Source organism: Olea europaea, chromosome 15 (genome assembly GCF_002742605.1).
Source record: "Olea europaea var. sylvestris chromosome 15, O_europaea_v1, whole genome shotgun sequence".
NCBI lineage: Eukaryota > Viridiplantae > Streptophyta > Magnoliopsida > Lamiales > Oleaceae > Olea > Olea europaea.
The window spans coordinates 18721663-18740137 of NC_036251.1; the positions used below are offsets into that span (position 1 = coordinate 18721663).

The window sequence follows — 18475 nt, forward strand, 5'->3', positions numbered from 1 at the left end:
AGTAAGTGAAATAATTGAATGCCAAGTTGTGGTGGTGCTGAATAATAATTACTTTTAATTAATACATTATTTTTTGTTTATTATTTGAGTTCTTAGAAATAGTACTATGGTTGAAGAGCTAATAACAGAAGTTAAAAATGACAAACTTTGTAATTGAAACAAAACTATCATACGAAATAAGATTTTTATTAAAGGCCTTTATATAATAGACAATTACAGTACTTTTTTTGGGGGATTGATTCAACCATACATTCAATTCAGCCCACATTTGAACAATATTTGTAGAAAATATCAAAGTCTTTGTTTGCTTGAGAATTAAAATTAGATTTTTAATTGATTTTGATAAAAATCAGTGAAATATGCGATTGAAAAGTTGTAGATTTTACAAAATTTGTGATTAAAATTAATTTTTGAGTTCGATTTAAATTAAAATTTAAAATTTCTACTAAATAGGGGATAAGTCCTGTTTGATTTAGGTAAATGGGCGTACTTCTTGGTAACAATGCTGAATGGGAAAATTAGCCTAAACCCTACGTACGACCTATACAATTCAAAATTAAGGTGGTATAGTTTTAATTTCACGTGACAATTAAAATTAAAATTAATAAATTAATAAATATCTTATCAATAATTATCCTAAATAAAATCAAATAAAATCTTTTCAAACAATATCGTTATCATAACCATTCCTAATTAATCTCTCTACAGTCCCTATCTCCCTCAACATCTATCTTTCTCTCTCCATATTCTCTATCTTCCTCAACTAAACCGTGTCAGATTTACTGGTTCGTAAAAAAGGATGTGGTGTGGCATAGGGAAACTTGAAACTGACAAAGTTTTTTCTTAATGTGATGATTTAGAGGAGCCTTGGAGCTGTATAGGTTTTGATGTCACTAGATACGACGGTGGATGATTTAATACGACGGCTTTACGACAGTGTTAGTAGGAAGGCCAGCAGCCGATTATTTCCTTCACCGATTCATCTAGCTTCGATCTCCATTATTCCCAATTTAGCTTCGAAAGTAATTAATCTCTCACTCTTTTTTTTTTAATTAATTGCAACTGTTAGATTGTCAATTTGTCTCTGAACCGCTTGATTTTATGATTTCTTAGTACTAATCAAATGAAGAATAATATAAATTAAATAAGATACATGAATTAGGAGGTACTAACTAATTAAGTTGCGTGGATAGGTTCTGACAGAAAGGAGAAGCTAATGGCATTGGGATCAAGAAATTGCTTTCCGTGACTAAAGGGGACAGCCTTCATGGCATTGTGGTGGTGAGCTGATGAAATTTTTTTGGTGGTGTCGACGGGGTGTTGGGGAAATTTACACCGATTACGTACATATTATATTCACAAAAGTATATCGGTTATTTGTGTGAAATCGAAACGTAATTTCGACTTATCGAAATGGGATTTGAGAAGCAAAATATAAAAATTACCGAATCTGAATGCATGGATATGGATTTATCCCTTTCGATTATTGAACGAAAGCAAATTATTCTTTTGATCAAACTTTGCAACATAAATATGTAAACAATGTTAATCATTTACCGAAATCAAAATATAATCAAAAGAAATCAGAAAACTTTAGGAAGAAAGATGCAAGTAATGAATTTTTGGTCGAGACAAATGTTTGACACTTGGTCCTTAAGATGAATTTTCCTCGCATCGGTGTTAACGATTTTTCGACAATCATTTCCCAAGATACAACGATCGCATCAAGCCATAGGAACACTCCAAATGACTTCGACTAGCGAACTCGAACAGAATTTCCTCTCTACCAAGGAAATGCATGAAAATGCTATGAAATTATAAGAAGGGAATTGCAAGAGGAGAATGAATGCTCATTGCAATTGGTGTTCTCAAAATCATGTCCATAGAGTTCTATTTATAGATGTTGAAAGGGTGCAAATGAAGTAGTGTGGGCCAAAATATGCATCATTTCAAAAAGTTGCAACACTTGGCCAAAACCTGCATCCTTTCGAAAAGTTGCAACACTTCATTTCTTCTAACTTTGGTCCGTAATTTCTCATTCATCCGGAATTGGTTTCGAGATTTCAAATATACCACGACGATCTACTCGACGAGTAGAATAAGTTGGTCTATTTACTTTTGTAATTTGACCATCGGATCAAGTCTGAATATTTGGTCGAAGTTGACACGTAGTCACACCTTTTCATTTTTCACTTTTACACACCTTTTCATTTTTCAATTTTTGGTTAATTATTTGAACCAATTCCAAAAATCCCCCACATGAATGGAAATTAGAGTATGCAAAGGTAATGCTATGATGTGATGCAAGTAGAGAGAGAGCAAAAAGCCACTGCATCGGGGACAGTAGCTTTTGGCCTTGAACCTCCCGTAGTGAAATACCATCGGACTTACTCGCCTAATTGGTGTACGTGATGTCTTGAACCATTCAACCTTTAGTGTATGCCAAGACAACGATACTCACACAGATATCTTTTCTAAACCGTTCATGATTTTCATGACTTGGTTCATTTTGGCCCTGAACCCTTCTTGGTTCTGCAAGTGTTTAAAGAATTCAAGCCTTGAATAATTCTCATTAAAGCAGCTCCACTTCACACCCACATAGGTGACCTCCTATTGAGAGTATTCTGCCCTACTCCACTTGACTTAGTCAAGATATAGGAATTATTAAAAGATTATCTTAGCCTCTTACAACTCTGCAGAAAGCACTTTAATATCATAGGAATGAGTCAGGTAACTATTTTCCTTAGTGCTTCATGGAATCCTCATAACTTAGTTCTCCCTTTGAACCAAGATCTTGGGATCTACAGTCAATAAGGTAGGGTTACCATTACAAGGACTCTAACGTAGTAGGCTTCAATCTCATTCCTTTCGATATGCAGTATACTTAATCTCTCGGTAAATCTCTTAAAGGTACCACTAGTTTACACCATTGAGATCAACTACTTAATGGTATTATGTCTATAACTTATACTTCTAGATCTATCATTACATGTGAATTAGTATCTTATCAATTATTGCTAGCAAATGATCAATTTCATTTAATAGATACAAATTGTCACCACCGAGAAATCCTTTCATGAAGCTACATGCTTCTTATTAGCTTTATCTAAAACTTTATTAATTCCAAACAAGATTGAAGGATTTCTATCTAATTATTACACTAATCAACCATGTTTACAAGTGGATTTCAGAATCATGAGTATTTAATATCATCATTGAAACATTACCATGCATTTGAATTGTATGAATATTCTTCATATATTCCAATTGTTCTTGCATGTCCAAACAACCGCCACAATTGGTTTCTATCCATTTAACCCACTTTAGACTTAGTGTTTATCATCCTTATAATTAGTATAAGGGTTTTCTATCTTTTCACCTTCGTAGATATCTTTCTATGATTATAAGATAAAAAGTAAATGTAACTGTTAAATTGAGTTACCCCCACAATTCCTCAATTAGGAATACATATGCAATCTAATAATGTTGCATCCACAAATTTTGAACTTTCCATTTCAAGTTCACAAACATTAAGTTTAACCCTCCACATTCTTAGGTTATACTTGAACTTAGAGTTCATCAACTCTTTCATAGTTCAATTCATTTATCTCTTAGATAATAATATCTATATCGAGTATTTCGTGAAAGTCTAAGTACTTTCAAAATATTGGTCGTCGACTCACAATTTATTTCAGTCCAATTATTTTAATTTGATCGTCCTTAAGGCCATCATATGGACTAGCAATGTTTTCCAAGCATAAACCAATTTAATTGGTCTCACGATTGAAGTCAATTTCAGCATTGAAGAGAGCTAAGCATCTTGATTCACAAGAATTGCAACTTCTCCAAACATATGTAACTTATCATATTTGTGACATTTCATATGATAGTTTCATTTCATATCAAATAATAAGGTAAATATTCACCTTATTTACCATATTCAAACTTGAACAAACGAATCAACCATAAGTTGAAAAGTTATGTTTTCAAAAGACACAATCCTACAAGAGGACACACCTCTTGAATTAATCTCTATAAAGAGACACACCTATTGGAAATTAATCATACCAAAAGTCACGATTTTTCATATGAAAGGACTCACCTTTTCATCTAAATTGATCCTAGAATATTCCATAATATTCTACATAATTTTTCACCAATTCCAAGTAATCAAATTATATTTTTGTCATATTCTTATGCAATATAATTTTGCACAAATCATCCCATTTAGTTTTATTGAAGTCAAAAAGTTAACTAAATCATCACATTCAAACTTTTCCAAATTTAATGGAAGTTCAGCACCATTACCAACTTTAGGCACAGTTTGTGCTCTACAAAGTATTTTCATGTCTTAATATTTTCGCAACAATTTCCACTAGAACAAATCACAATTTGTCATACTTTATGCAATATAACTAGCATAAAAGTCATCTCACTTAATTCCATAGGATTAAATAAGACTATCAACATTAATCAAAGTTAGTATAATTTCAACAAGATATTAAAATTTAACCAACTAATTTACCATGTCATATTTCACTAAAAGGAATAGTCATGAAAGTTCATATACTTTCACAATTAGTTGGCATCTATTCCAATAACATTGTAGTTGTACCAATTTATGAAAAGGCACATATTGATAGGATAATTAAGTTGATGATAGATTACAAAATTGGATTTGAAAATGCATTTAGAAAATGAAGAGTCGTCATTTAATAAATTGCCGTAAAAACCACGTGCACTTTTTCAAAATAAACCAACTTCATGGTCCTTGACTAATTTATGAAAAGGCACATATTGACAGCCATATATATTGATTAACAATTGCAACCATGTGCAATATACAATACTTTACTTTCATCATATACTAAACAAATGGATGACATAGACACTTGAGATACAATTCATATAATAACATAATAGTTTCTCATGTATGGATCAGTTCATTTTTTTTAAGAGTTGCACAGAACCCCACCGAGCATAAAACATAAATCAGCGTTGAGTTTATGCAATCAGATTTTATCATCCAATCCATTTAATACTTTGTTCATGCAAATAGAATAATGAAAAATATAAATGCACGAAAACAATTTCATCTTAAGATTGTTGGAGAAATTTACACAGATTACGTGCATATTATATTTACAAAAGTATATCGATTATTTGCGTGAAATCGAAACGTAATTTCGACTTACCGAAATAGGATTTGAGAAGCAAAATATAAAAGTTACCGAATCTGAATGCACGGATATGGATTAATCCATTTCGATTCTTGAACGAAAGCAAATTATTCTTTTGATCGAACTTTGCAACATAAACATGGAAACAATGTTAATCATTTCCCGAAATCAAAATATAATTAAAAGAAATCAGAAAACAGTAGGAAGAAAGAGGCAAGTGATGAATTTTTTGTCGAGGCAAGTGTTTGACAGTTGGTCCTTAAGATGAATTTGCCCCGCATCAGTGCTGACGATTTTTCGTCAATCATATCCTAAGATACAACGACCACGTCAAGCCATAGGAGCACTCCAAATGACTTCGACCAGCGAACTCGAACGGAATTCCCTCTCTACCAAGGAAATGCATGAAAATGCTAATGTTTTATGCATAGTAAAGTGTAAAATATGGAATGAAATGAAATTTCTAAATAAATAAATCCAAACATATGGGGTTAATATATAGATGTTGAAAAGGTTTGTCTCAAAAGACAACCTATGGAAGAGGCATAACCATTGAAATTAGACTCTATATTTAAAAAGACACGTCTCTTGAAAAATGATAATGCCAAAAGGGAGAGAATTGCAAGAGGAGAATGAATGCTCAATGCAATTAGTGTTCTCAAAACCATGTCCATGGGGTTCTATTTATAGATGTAGAAAGGGTGCAAATGAAGTAGTGTGGGTCAAAACATGCATCATTTCAAAAAGTTGTAACACTTTGCCAAAGCCTGCATCCTTTCGAAAAGTTGCAACATTTCATTTCTTCCAACTTTGATCCGCAATTTCTCATTCATCCGAAATTGGTTTCGAGATTCCAAATCTACCACGACGATTTACTCGACAAGTAAAATAAGTTGGTCTATTTACTTTTGTAATTTGACCATCGAATCAAGTCTGAATATTTGGTCGAAGTTGACACGTAGTCACACCATTTCATTTTTCACTTTTACACACCTTTTCATTTTTCAATTTTTGGCTAATTATTTGAACCAATTCCAACACGAGGGTGGGGAAAAATGGGACTGATGAAAAATGATTGTGACCAATTGTTGGGTCATTGTAACCAAGAAAACGAATATATTGTGAACATTAATAAATAATATGTGACCTAAAAAGTATGATTTGTGATTAAATTTATAATTTAACTCGTAATTTGTGTCTTTGAAATTGATAAATAAGTTGTGATTTTTGTTGTTGGAGTGGTGATGGTGGTTTCCATGTTTTGATGGTGTTGGGGTTTAGGGTGGATTTTGTTGATAGTGTAGGTGGAAGTGGTGCGGATAGGATGGCGGTGGGGTTGACGGTGACGGTGATGGTGATGGTGATGGTGGTAGTGGTAGTGGTAGTTGTGAGTTGGATGGCATGGGTTGGGGTGTTTGTGATCGATGATTTGGTTGATTATAACCAATAAATTGGCTTACTTGCGACTAACAAATAATGTGTGACCAATTGTTTTGTTAATTGTAACCAATAATCGGTTAGTTTAGAAATAAATAATATATGACCTAAATATCGTGATTGTGACATACAATTTATTAAGTTGTGACCGATAATTTATAATGGATAAATGAATTATGACCAGTAAAAGTTTTGATTTTGTGACCAATAATTGGTTAATTTGTAACAATTAAATGACTTGTGCCTAAAAATTGTGATTATGACTCTCAATTTATTAAGTTGTGACCTAAAAATTAATTGTGGCTAATTAATTTGATAATTTGCAATGAATAAATGAGTTGTGATCAATAAAAGTTTTGATTTAATTGTATATAATTGTGACTTTAATATATTTAATTAATAAAATATATTTTCAATAAATTTGTTTATAAATAAAATTTTAAAAAAAATCTGATTTTTGAAATTTGGTCATGAACACATAAGGTCACAGTTCATATGTTATGAGTCACAATTCGTCGTTAAAGTCACAGTTCATTTATCACGGGTTTGAGTTCACCAGTCACAAATCAGTATAAATAGATCACAGATCAATATTAATAGGTCACATGTCATTTTTTAGAAGTCACGGATCAAATTTACAGGTTACTTTTTATGTTGCAAGTCACGTGTAACAAGTCACAGGTTAAAAATCATATTTTATTTATCACAATGTATACAGGTCACATGTTATTGTCCAGAAAAAGAAAAAAAAAAAGATTTGTGAATTTAATATATTTAATTACAAAAATAGTTTTTTGATTAATTATTTCATAACTAAAATTTTAATAGTATTTGATTTGAACTTTCAAACTTTATTTCTTAATTTTGAAATTGCTCATATGCATATTCATCCCATCTAATTAGGTCACGAATTCAATAGAACTAGTCATAGATCATATATCTAATGGAACTGTTTACAGGTCATTGTCAAAAAATAAGAGAAAAGATAATCATCGGAAAAGGCGAACAGTTATCGAAATAGTCGTCAAAATGATCGTTGAAATTGTTGCCGTCGTCAGATGTGGGGGTGGGTAGAGAGAGAAAAGAGAAAGGTTTGATGTGATGAGTGGGTGGGGTTGGGTGGGGTGGAAAGGTTTGATGTGATGGGTGGATGGGGTGGGGTGGGGTGGGGTGGGGTAAATAAATTAGTTATAATATATTATAAATATTACCTGATTTTTGAAAGTTTTCTAGAAATTTGTTAGTTGTGAAATGTGACTTTTAAATGGAGGATTAATCTGTTGTTCCTATGCTGAATTGTGGGCTAAATTAAGCTCTTCTTGGGCTGTGGTCGGGTGGCGTGCGCATGCTCGTGTTTTTCCTTTTTTTTTTTTTTTCATTCTACAATTTTTAATATTTTGGTAAAGTTGAGATTGAGAATTTGTAGTTAAATTAAAATAAAATATAGCGCTTGTATAAGCCACATTATTTTTATAAAAATGTATTTCTGAATAATGTATTAATGAAAAATGTGTGGTTAAAAAATAAGGTAAAATTTTAAATTTATATGTAATATTATTTTATTGAAAAATGTATTATTGAAATAATATCAAATCACTATTTAAGAATGTATTTTTTTTCAAAACATGTGGCTCAAACAAAGCCATAATAGTAATTTTTGTACATTATTTTCCTTGTCCTGAGCTTTAAAAAAAAAATTGGACGGATTTCTTCTTCAGCGATGAGATAATTTGTGTTTTGCCTTCAAAGAATTTTCGATGATGTATTCTGAGATCTTGCGAATGGTAGAGAATATGCTCCGTTTGGCCTATTAAATTAAATTTCATTTTTCTCTCTTCTATTTTTAATCACACAATTTTTCAAAAATAATATTAAATGTAAATCAAATTTTTTTCTTATTTTTCAACCATCCATTCTTAAAAAAATATTATTTCACCCTTTATAATTTGAAATAATGGATTAGGACGGGTTTTAAATTCATAAAGTCTCAAGAAGTCCTGAAATTGCGCATGGATCGATAAAAACTATTAAAAAAAAATAATTCGAACCGCATCTAAATAGGGCATCAAATGTCGCGCCTAGGATCCTGCTAAGCTTCGATAACCTGCAAGGGCCGTGCAAGATTCGCCTGTGGGAAGTTCAATTTGCAGTACAGGTCCTTCATCCGTCAAATTTTCACGTTTGATCCATGTCCACTTTTTCTGTACGAGTCTAGTCCATTTTCTTGCACTTTTTGTCCCTTCAATTTCAAATAATTCCCATTAGGTCCTGCTACTTCCAATTGCCTCCGAAAAATCGTTCATCTTTCAAAATCTTTCACTTTGATCCTTTTAGCTTCTATTTTTTCAACTTTGATCCTTCAAAGTGTTGAGAATGTTCAAGCTGGTCCCCAAACTTCTCCAAAAGTAGAATTTGATCCCAAAAGTTTGTGAATTCATCTAAATTGTATTTTCAAGACTTCCAATCAAGTTCAAACTTCCCGGCACCTCTTCAATTTCATTATTTTTGTATTCTCAATTCACATCAATGTTGAGGTTTTCCCTATAAAAATAATATATAAACTAATATGAGCACAAAGATCTGCAATAATCTAGATAAGTGTGTGAAACAACTTTATCATTAAGCATATGGAAATGTGGATGAATTTGTTTGGCTACTCGTCTGTAATGCATGCGTTTTCACTTCATTTTTCATATCAAATCACCATAGGAGAAATTGTTGGGAATTTACTTAACATGTATAGCGAAAAATAAAATAGATTTCAATTTCTAATTTTCTACCAATGATCTTCTTCTTGCTTATAGAAAAACTGTGAGAAAAAATTATATCTTTGATTAATTCCTTGAAGAACACTTCTGATCTGCAATCTACAACTGTCCAATCATCCATTTTTCAATGAAAATCCACACCAGAAACAAGATAGAGAGAACTAGGGATTTCTTTTATTGTGCTAGCAAGATTGTGAAATTATATTCTCTGTAGATTTTTCAAATCCAAGCAACCTATTAACATAAGTCCAAGTAGACTTGACCTCTGTCTTAACTCAAGTCGGTCAAATATTTAATAAATCCAATTAATTAAATTTGGTCCATGAATTAATTAATTATTGTGGATCTATTAACAAGCAATTCAATTAATTAATTATCCAACACTCGTCAATTAATTAATTGATAAATCTCATTATTCTAATTCTCATTTTGTGTATGACCTATTAGGTTCCCAATTACGATGTCAAACAACGTGATTTATTATTTTAATCTAATCAAAATCAATAAATTAAAATACTCATTTTTAATTTATCACAATTCATATTAGCCGTCTCAGATTGTTATCTAGCACTGTGTCAGGGCAATACACGTGATGAAAAATATTACGTGGTATGATAAAATCAAATTTGTTCGTTTACCATGAAACTATAATCATTCCGTCAGTCAATATAATCAACTACGAGATATGGATATGTGTCAAACTCAGTTATTGATCATATCTTTTATTTCACTATTAAGTCAATTTAAGTCGAAACTCCTTTTCGACTTATGAATACACATTGATCAAGTATTCATTATCAACTTAACTAAATGAAATATAGATTGTAATCTCTAACTATTTAAAAGTGACAAATCCTATATTAATTATTCACAATCTTCATATGATTTTTGACATACGCGAACGATGTTGTATTAGCGGCCTTTGGCAGAGTAACATTCAACATCACCAAAATTTGACCGGTTTCATATAAGGCACTATAATGATCTAAAGTCAAAAGACCAATTTCACTATCGAACATTGGGGGTTAACCATGGACACTCAAATAATTATTCATGTGGAATCTCTTAAATTGGTCTCCAATGTTTTGTTCTATAACAAAACATTCGTGTATTCATTTAAGTGTCTCTGGTCTATCCATAATAATGATGTCTTTATCTCGTTATAACTTACGATCACGAATGATTTAAAATTCAGTCATATTATAATTTATATATCACAATCACGATTTTTTGTGATTAACAACTCACAAAAATTTAAATCTACGGACCCTATTATTTATTATAATTTATTAGAATAGTGTTTACAAAATAAATGTCCTATATTTGCAAATCACTAAAATCTTATCAAAATAAGTGCACTAAACAAATTAAAAATGTTTAAAACTTAAATCAATTGGACTTAATGCATAACACTTAGGTAAATGTCTTGTATTTTTTATTAGTTAACTTCTATTTTCAAAAACTAGTTAGAAGATCGCAACACAGAGACATTAAACTATACATTTTTGGGTTAATTAATTCTATCAGGGAATATTTATACATCGTAAAACGTGCTGTAGAATAGCAAGTTTTACTCACTTAGGGGTGCAGGTGGAATTGGATCCTTCCTACTGTGAGAATCAAATTGCTGCTTTTAGAAAACTCGTCCCGCAAAGCCTGCTTCAACACTTCATCCAATTCATCACTTTTTCAATATTCATAGAAAAACACAAGTAAAGAATCTACATGTCCACTTCATCTGTCAAAGCTGCACCCCACTAGCATGCTTAACTCACCATGTCTCTGAATTAAGCACTCAGACTCTCAGACTGGAACATTTTTTGAGTATACCAAGATATATAGATTCTTCCACGATGGAGAATTTAATTTTTTAACAGCACTTCAATATGTATATTATTAATTAATTAGATAACTAGATTTTTGTCCAAATCTTCTCTGTTATAAGTGAATTGATTTTCTTAGTTAAGAAAACATTGCAATGGTGTGAAAGGATTCAGCAACAAAAGTAAGATTAAGGATCGGCAGGATTCTTTAATAAAACAGACATACATAAACGAAATATTAGGGAGAAAAACACACCATAATTAAAAACTGTAAACATGATGCTAGCTACATTAATATTCATATACCACACCCCAAATGACATAAATCAAGAAATACCAAACCCTAGTTTCTTGATTAGTAAAATAAAAGAGAAAAGAAATATTTTAGGTAACTAAGGGGTCCTAATTAAGGGTATGCACCATTAGTTGTGGCTAGATCAGTTGGCGGAGGAAGACCGGTATTCCAGAAACCCAATTCACCTCCAGCTACTGGAGCTGACTCCAAAATGGTGGAAGAAGCCATTGATGGTGCAGAAGATACATTTCCAAGAATTACTGGGGCATGTTCTGGATAACAGTATGTTGATGATCTAAGCCTCTGATAAAGTTCTTGAAGCCCATTATTTTGAACTTCTCCCAGTATAATTCCATTGGTCGCTTGAATCTGTTGCTGATTGTTGCTCCAAAAAGAACTGCGAAGCCCAGTGGAGGTAACCATCTGACTAACTGGATCTAAGGACCAAGAATTTAAACCACCATTCGATAAAGATGACTCAAAGCTCATGTGGGACCCATAAAAACCACCTTCCTCCTTCACGGTTATAGGGTTAGGGTTAGAAATTTGGTCTGATCTCAGTAAAGACAACAAATGAGAATTTTGAGGGGATGACCATATACTAGGGTTTGTGGAAATATCAGCATGTTGTTCAAAACCACTAAGAAAACCTGTTTTCCCTGTTTCTGATGGAACTGTTTTCAACTTTCCGGCACTTGATTTTCCAACAGAGTTTATTATGGTAGTATTCTTGTTTTTCCGACATCCCCCTCCGATGGGGACATTGCGAAGGGTGCCTCCTTTAGTCCAGTAGCGCCGGCAAGACTTGCAGAAATGGCGCGGCTGAGTGAGGTTGTAGTTGTTGTAGTAACAGAACTTTGTGTTTGAAGAATCGCATCGTGGGCATCTCAGGTTCTCAGTGGTGGTGGCTGTGATGGAAGAAGATGGTAAAGGAGACGGTGAGGGTGAAGATGAGCCATCAAAAACTCCACTAGTGGTGGAAAGTTTAGGTCTTTCCCCTCCTATTAAGCCGACATTACTCCCACCCAACAGCTCCTGTATCATCTTTTTCTCTTCTCTGTTGATCTATAACAATCAAAAAACCAGAAAAAGAAAAGATGGATTAGTCTTTTTTAGTGGAAAAGCAAAAGAGGAAGAATCGCATCGTGGGCATCTCAGGTTCTCAGTGGTGGAAGAAGATGGTAAAGGAGACGGTGAGGGTGAAGATGAGCCATCAAAAACTCCACTAGTGGTGGAAAGTTTAGGTCTTTCCCCTCCTATTAAGCCGACATTACTCCCACCCAACAGCTCCTGTATCATCTTTTTCTCTTCTCTGTTGATCTATAACAATCAAAAAACCAGAAAAAGAAAAGATGGATTAGTCTTTTTTAGTGGAAAAGCAAAAGAAAGTAGTGTTTGTCGTTGTACGTTTATGCGTGATGATCTATCAGATAGAGATGACACTGAGGACTTGCCTTGGATTTGTTGAGCTAAAATTTTATGACGGTAGAGGAACAGAAGTATTCGGGCAACATAATCTTTAATATATAGAAAGTTATAAAACACAATAAAGGCCACTAGAAGGACAAGCTACTCCGTCTTCTTTTAAAAAAAAAATATATATATATATATATATATATATATATGTGGTCTCTTAAAATTTGGAAATTAGTGTTTACTTTTTGTTTCTATTAGGGTGCAAATCCTAATCGAAATATTTAAAATTAAATCGAAAGGCCCGCAAAATATTAAATTATCAACAATTTCATATGCTAATTTAAACCGATCTACTTCACTGTATAAGACCTAGAACGTGCTACACATTGTTAGAATAATATGAATATAAAGCACTTTGAATATAAGTTCTCGGAGGGCTATTCAAAAACCCACAAATTTGAAAGTTTGAATAGAAATATGCATATCTTAATATTATATTACTACATAGATTCCCATTGTACTAAACAAGAAATTTCGGTTGGGAGTGGGAAGAAGAGCTGAGAATATATAATGATAATAGCAATCAAGATTTGCAAAAGAATAATCTCTGCTTTGGAAGACAATGATTACGAGTTCATGAAAATGGCTTATCACTTGGAAATACGTGTAAAGACTGTTATCTCACCAACTCCAACTACAATTCCACTTCCCCCGAAACTTGTGCTTTCGATTTTGCCCCTCTCTTCAACAATGCTATGTGCTATTGAAATATAAATTTTAAAAGTTAAAAATTGAATTTATTATTATTATTTTTTTAGAAGTGCGATCCGAATAAAATTTTTTTTTAGAGAAAACTAACTTAAGATAACTTTCTTAAAAAATCGTTCTACAAAAAAAGAAAAAAGAAATAAAAATCACATCAAAAGAACATCGAGATAATGTATGGTTAATCACTTATTTCTTAATTATTCTTATATTTAACGAACACAAAATTATTAAATTAAAGTTTACTCATTTTTTTATAAGTAAAGTAAATATTATTAGAAAAAAGCTTCCCTACCAGAAAAAAAGATGACAGAGGTTTTGACCACCTCTCGCAATTATCGAGCCCCACGTGAATAAACAATTGGAAGAAAAAAGTGGCCCCACCCTCTATTGTGAGGGTCGATCAGGGTTTCAATCATTTTTTTCTGATAGTGTAGCTCGATCGATATTATTAAGTTTAATCAATATGGAAGAAAGTATAATGAAGATGGATGATTACCAATGTCATATTGTGCAGCAATATGGGTCATTCTGTACATGTGCTAGTTATTATTTGGGCTCTGCTACATGTACGCGCGCGTTTACACGCCCGATTACAGGTACTCACTTGAGGGCGGGTCCCACGCATTTTTTGTGCGCGGGCTTCGCCCCCCATGTGAGGGGCGAGTAAACAAATAGCATTTTTCTTACTATTCACACGTATGTGTCTTTGTGTTTTTATCAGTTGAGCTTTTAATTATTTGGACGTGTGCTTGACTCAATCAATGATCCTCCATCCTTTTTATCATTTTATTAGAGTGAATTTTTTGGAGTTTTCATGTTTTGGACCCACAAAGAATTAGGTGGAAAATTTGTTGAGGGGAGTCGAAGGAAAAGTTTAGTCTGGATGGTGGTGAATATGAAAAGGAGAAAATTGATTGTTTCCAATGCATACATGCTTTTCCCTCCAATCCAAAAGAATAATATTATTCATAGTCGTTTATTGTATTAGTTGTCTTACGTGGCATCCTATATGACAGTTTGTGATTTGATATATTAACGTGTTACTTTTTTTTTTGTCTCATGCATTAACTCATTAACGGCCACATGTATATATGTCACGCAGAGTGATTGCAGTAGTGAACGACTGCAAATAGCATTGTTCAATCTAAAATGGGAGTAAATGAATAGATTTTAACTAAATTTTACCTTAGGGTGCTTTTGTCTCTTTTGTATCCTGTAAGTATAAGGATCGTAAAAGTAATAAAGTGAACCTGAAAGTCCAGATATCATTTTCACGAGAACTACTATTTAACAATTGATTTAATTATTCCTAACTTTAATTTGATCGAAAATAAACAAAGAATTAGGTGTTGTGATTTTTTATACAACTATTTGAAAATATGTGGATGTACACAAAAAGTGATTTAGAACTCTCTATGTGAATGAACCTTAGTTAAACGAGTTTTTTGTTCTAAGAATTCAATTATGATTGCAATAATTAGTGTAAGTATCCCTACACGTTATACCAATTTACCGAATTTTACTATATGATCTAAATCTTAAACTCACCTCTCGATTTGTAAAGGATTCACAAAATCATCAAATTAGTGATCAAATAATTCAATATATTAAACTCATAGTAAAATCAGCACATGAATAAATAAAGAACAAGAATCTTAAATAAAATATGTAAATGGTTCTAAGTATATTACATTATTCGTTCTAACAAGAATTTTAGTTATTCATAATAGAGGAAGAAAAATAAATTACAATAGCGGAGTCCATCATTGGGTTTTGAATTTAGACATAGAGGAGTGGATGAATCTTACACCAAGTTTTTCTTCTTGTTCCAAATCTTGATTTCAAACACTTGAATTGTTGTTTTTCTCCTCTTGAATTTACTTTCTAATTCTCAAGTTGTGTTCTCCTACTGTCAATGTGTGAAATCCCCTCCAAAAGTGTGAGAAAATTATATTTATAGGTGCTTTCACGTGTGTTTCAAAAGTAGGATTTTTATGGACTTCAAAACGGGCCAAAACATTCCCTAGATGTACCCAGGTGGAGCCTCTGCACCATAAGAGCAGTGCCATAGCTCTATTTTGGTGGCGCCTCAGCTTCATGATGGTGGCGCCGTTTTCGAGTAAAAGATAGACATCATGGTGCTGCTCTTGAGTAAAAGACATATATCACTTTTTTTTAGGATTTTTATCATACCTCTCTCTTTCGATGTCCGATTGAGACGATTGAAGTTGTTTTGTAAAGTTAATTCAAAAGACTACAATTTTTCTTGAAATAGCTATTTTCCAATTCGAATATTGATTAGGTCAAAAATGGAGTTCAATCTTCAGCTGAAAATCCTAAGTGTACTTAAGTGGTTGAAAATCGACACCATGTCCATATTTTGATCATATTTAATTCCTTTTGACTTCTAATTGTATCCAATTGGCCCCTAGCATTCTCGAATATGCATCATGAGGTTCGATACAACTTTTAAATATTTACGCTTTAGTCCCCAAACTTTGAATCTTGTCCCTTTTCGTTGATTTTCCGCTTCTTCTTGTGGCACCTCGACGCCACTCGTCCAATCTACATTGTGTTTTACCTCTTTTGTCATTTTATTTACAATTTCTTTTCAATCCATTTCAATAGCTTTATTTGATGAAATTTCTCCTCTTTCACCATCTCAACAATCCTATAAAACAAGATTAATAAAGACATTAAAAACGTTCAATACTTGCAAAATCTAACTCACAATCAAGGTAAATTTGACATAAACTTGTGAGTAAAATACACTCATCAAGTGCTGAGGCTTGACAAGTCGATAATTCACTTGACATGCATGGAAGATTATATTGACATATAGGAAAAACAACAGAGTTTTTTAATTAATTTCTTCTCACCTAAATTCTATCTTCTTATAAGGAATAGAATTAGTCTTGTGTGCAGACTAATTCTGGGCAGAAGAATTATAGAACACTCACATGGGATGGTCCCATGTGAGTAAAAAAATTGTAAAAAATATTCATCCCACACACCCTCTTGTGTGTATTCTGGAAGGGTTCCTCCCTATACATCAAGAATAACCGTAAGGAATATGATCAACTTGCTCTTTTTAAAGTTAGTACCAGCTTGTTATTTGGGCAATAAATTGGGGTATAATAATGTAATTTTCCTAATTCAAAGATATACGTTTACAGCTATTTAGAATTAATAAAATAAGGTACCATTAGAATCTTGGTATATTGATTAGTTATCCATCTTCTTTAGTATGCATTATACGATATAATATGGATAATTCTAAGTGTACATACTTTGGTTTACCTACTTTCACAAGCACGTAGATCCCGCGTGAATAAAATAATGCCAACATGTGGTCTTCACACCTTTATTGTGAGTGTATGTAAAGCATTAGATAAATAATAATAATAATAATAATAATAATAATAATAATAATAATTTGGTACATCTAACATTGTCCTTATAATATATCCTCTGTGTACAAGTTCATCAATCTCTACTAGTGTCCATCATGTACAAATTTGAATTTTTTTTAATTTTTTTTTATGTGAAACATTAATTACACGATGAAAATTGTGTTAAAATTAATAAGAAATTTAACTCTTTAGTATCAATATGTTGGCCCCTACGATCCTCGTGGTGAAAATCAATTTTTTTTTTAATATATATTAACTGTGTGAGACGGCTGCAAATAGGGTAAAATTATAAAATTAAGAAGACCCCTATTAAAATTATAAATTAGTGAAATAATTAGAAAACTTTTGTCTTCTCACATAGGCTTTCAAACTATATTTGACATATAAACAGAAGACAATCTCGGTCACCTGCTGTAATAATTAATTTGTTGAATGCGGATTCATCATTAATTCAGCTTAGGTTTGCTTATATCTCAGGAGAGGTTCTTGAGCGTTTTTGGGTTCGAGCATTGGTGATGCATGACTCCTACGAGAGGATAGGATTGGGTACTTCTAAAAAAACAAGACCAAGAGATATTTACGCACCAACCCTGACCGCGCGTGCAGTCCGGTAGATTTTCCATCAGAAGCAGAAAATGCTACCTGAGGCTCCCTAAATCAATGACTTTTTATCCATTATTATTCTTATAATTACTGTTGGGGCAGAAAACGACGTGAGATTGGTGGTGGCCGGGCAGATAATATTGTCACCGTCAAACTACTGTATATCCCCTCGATCATCGGGCTGGCTATCTCTTATTATTCTTTTTTTTTATTGGTAGCTCTCTCTTATTATTCTTCATTCTCCCTGTTGTTTCATGGCCCCGTCACTTTTGTTTCTCTCTTACACATACAGTTGATTAAGACTCGAGCAATCCCCTCCAACACCTGAATAAAAGAGGGAAAAATGAAACCTACACTATACATCTTACATATGGATGTTTTCGTTGAAAGTTACGGAGAGAACTTTCTTATTGTGCAACTTATAATCTTTCATACCACTTAAGCTTCTACCTTTAGTGACGTATATCTGTATCTTTTAACAATCATGTTATTTTATGATCGGAAGTTTGAAGCGCACACAAGTTAAACTCAACTTTCTCTTCCTTGATAGCAACATATTATTTATTAGATGGCTCATATTGTTTGCATATCAGGGACGGCAAATTGATGGAGCGAAGGGGACGGGCTAGTTAGTGGGACAATTTTTTTTATTTTTTTTTTTGTTATTTTAGAAATTTATTAAATTGTTGAAATTTGATCGAGGGGACGGTCAAGGTAACAAAAAGATGTTAACAGCATATTCGAATTCAACAAGAATTTCGATGACAATGAA

General features: G+C 32.5%; 1 protein-coding gene across 1 annotated transcript; it reads right to left on the reverse strand.

The window, feature by feature from the left end:
* Positions 1-11391: 11391 nt before the first annotated feature.
* Positions 11392-12835, reverse strand: LOC111410360 (dof zinc finger protein DOF5.7-like). Its single transcript, XM_023040653.1, has 2 exons — positions 12643-12835; positions 11392-12447 (listed from the first exon to the last, which is right to left on the reverse strand). The coding sequence occupies exons 1-2, from the start codon at positions 12800-12802 to the stop codon at positions 11615-11617; spliced, it is 993 nt and encodes a 330-aa protein (XP_022896421.1). The 5' UTR covers positions 12803-12835; the 3' UTR covers positions 11392-11614.
* Between the last annotated feature and the right edge of the window lie 5640 nt (positions 12836-18475).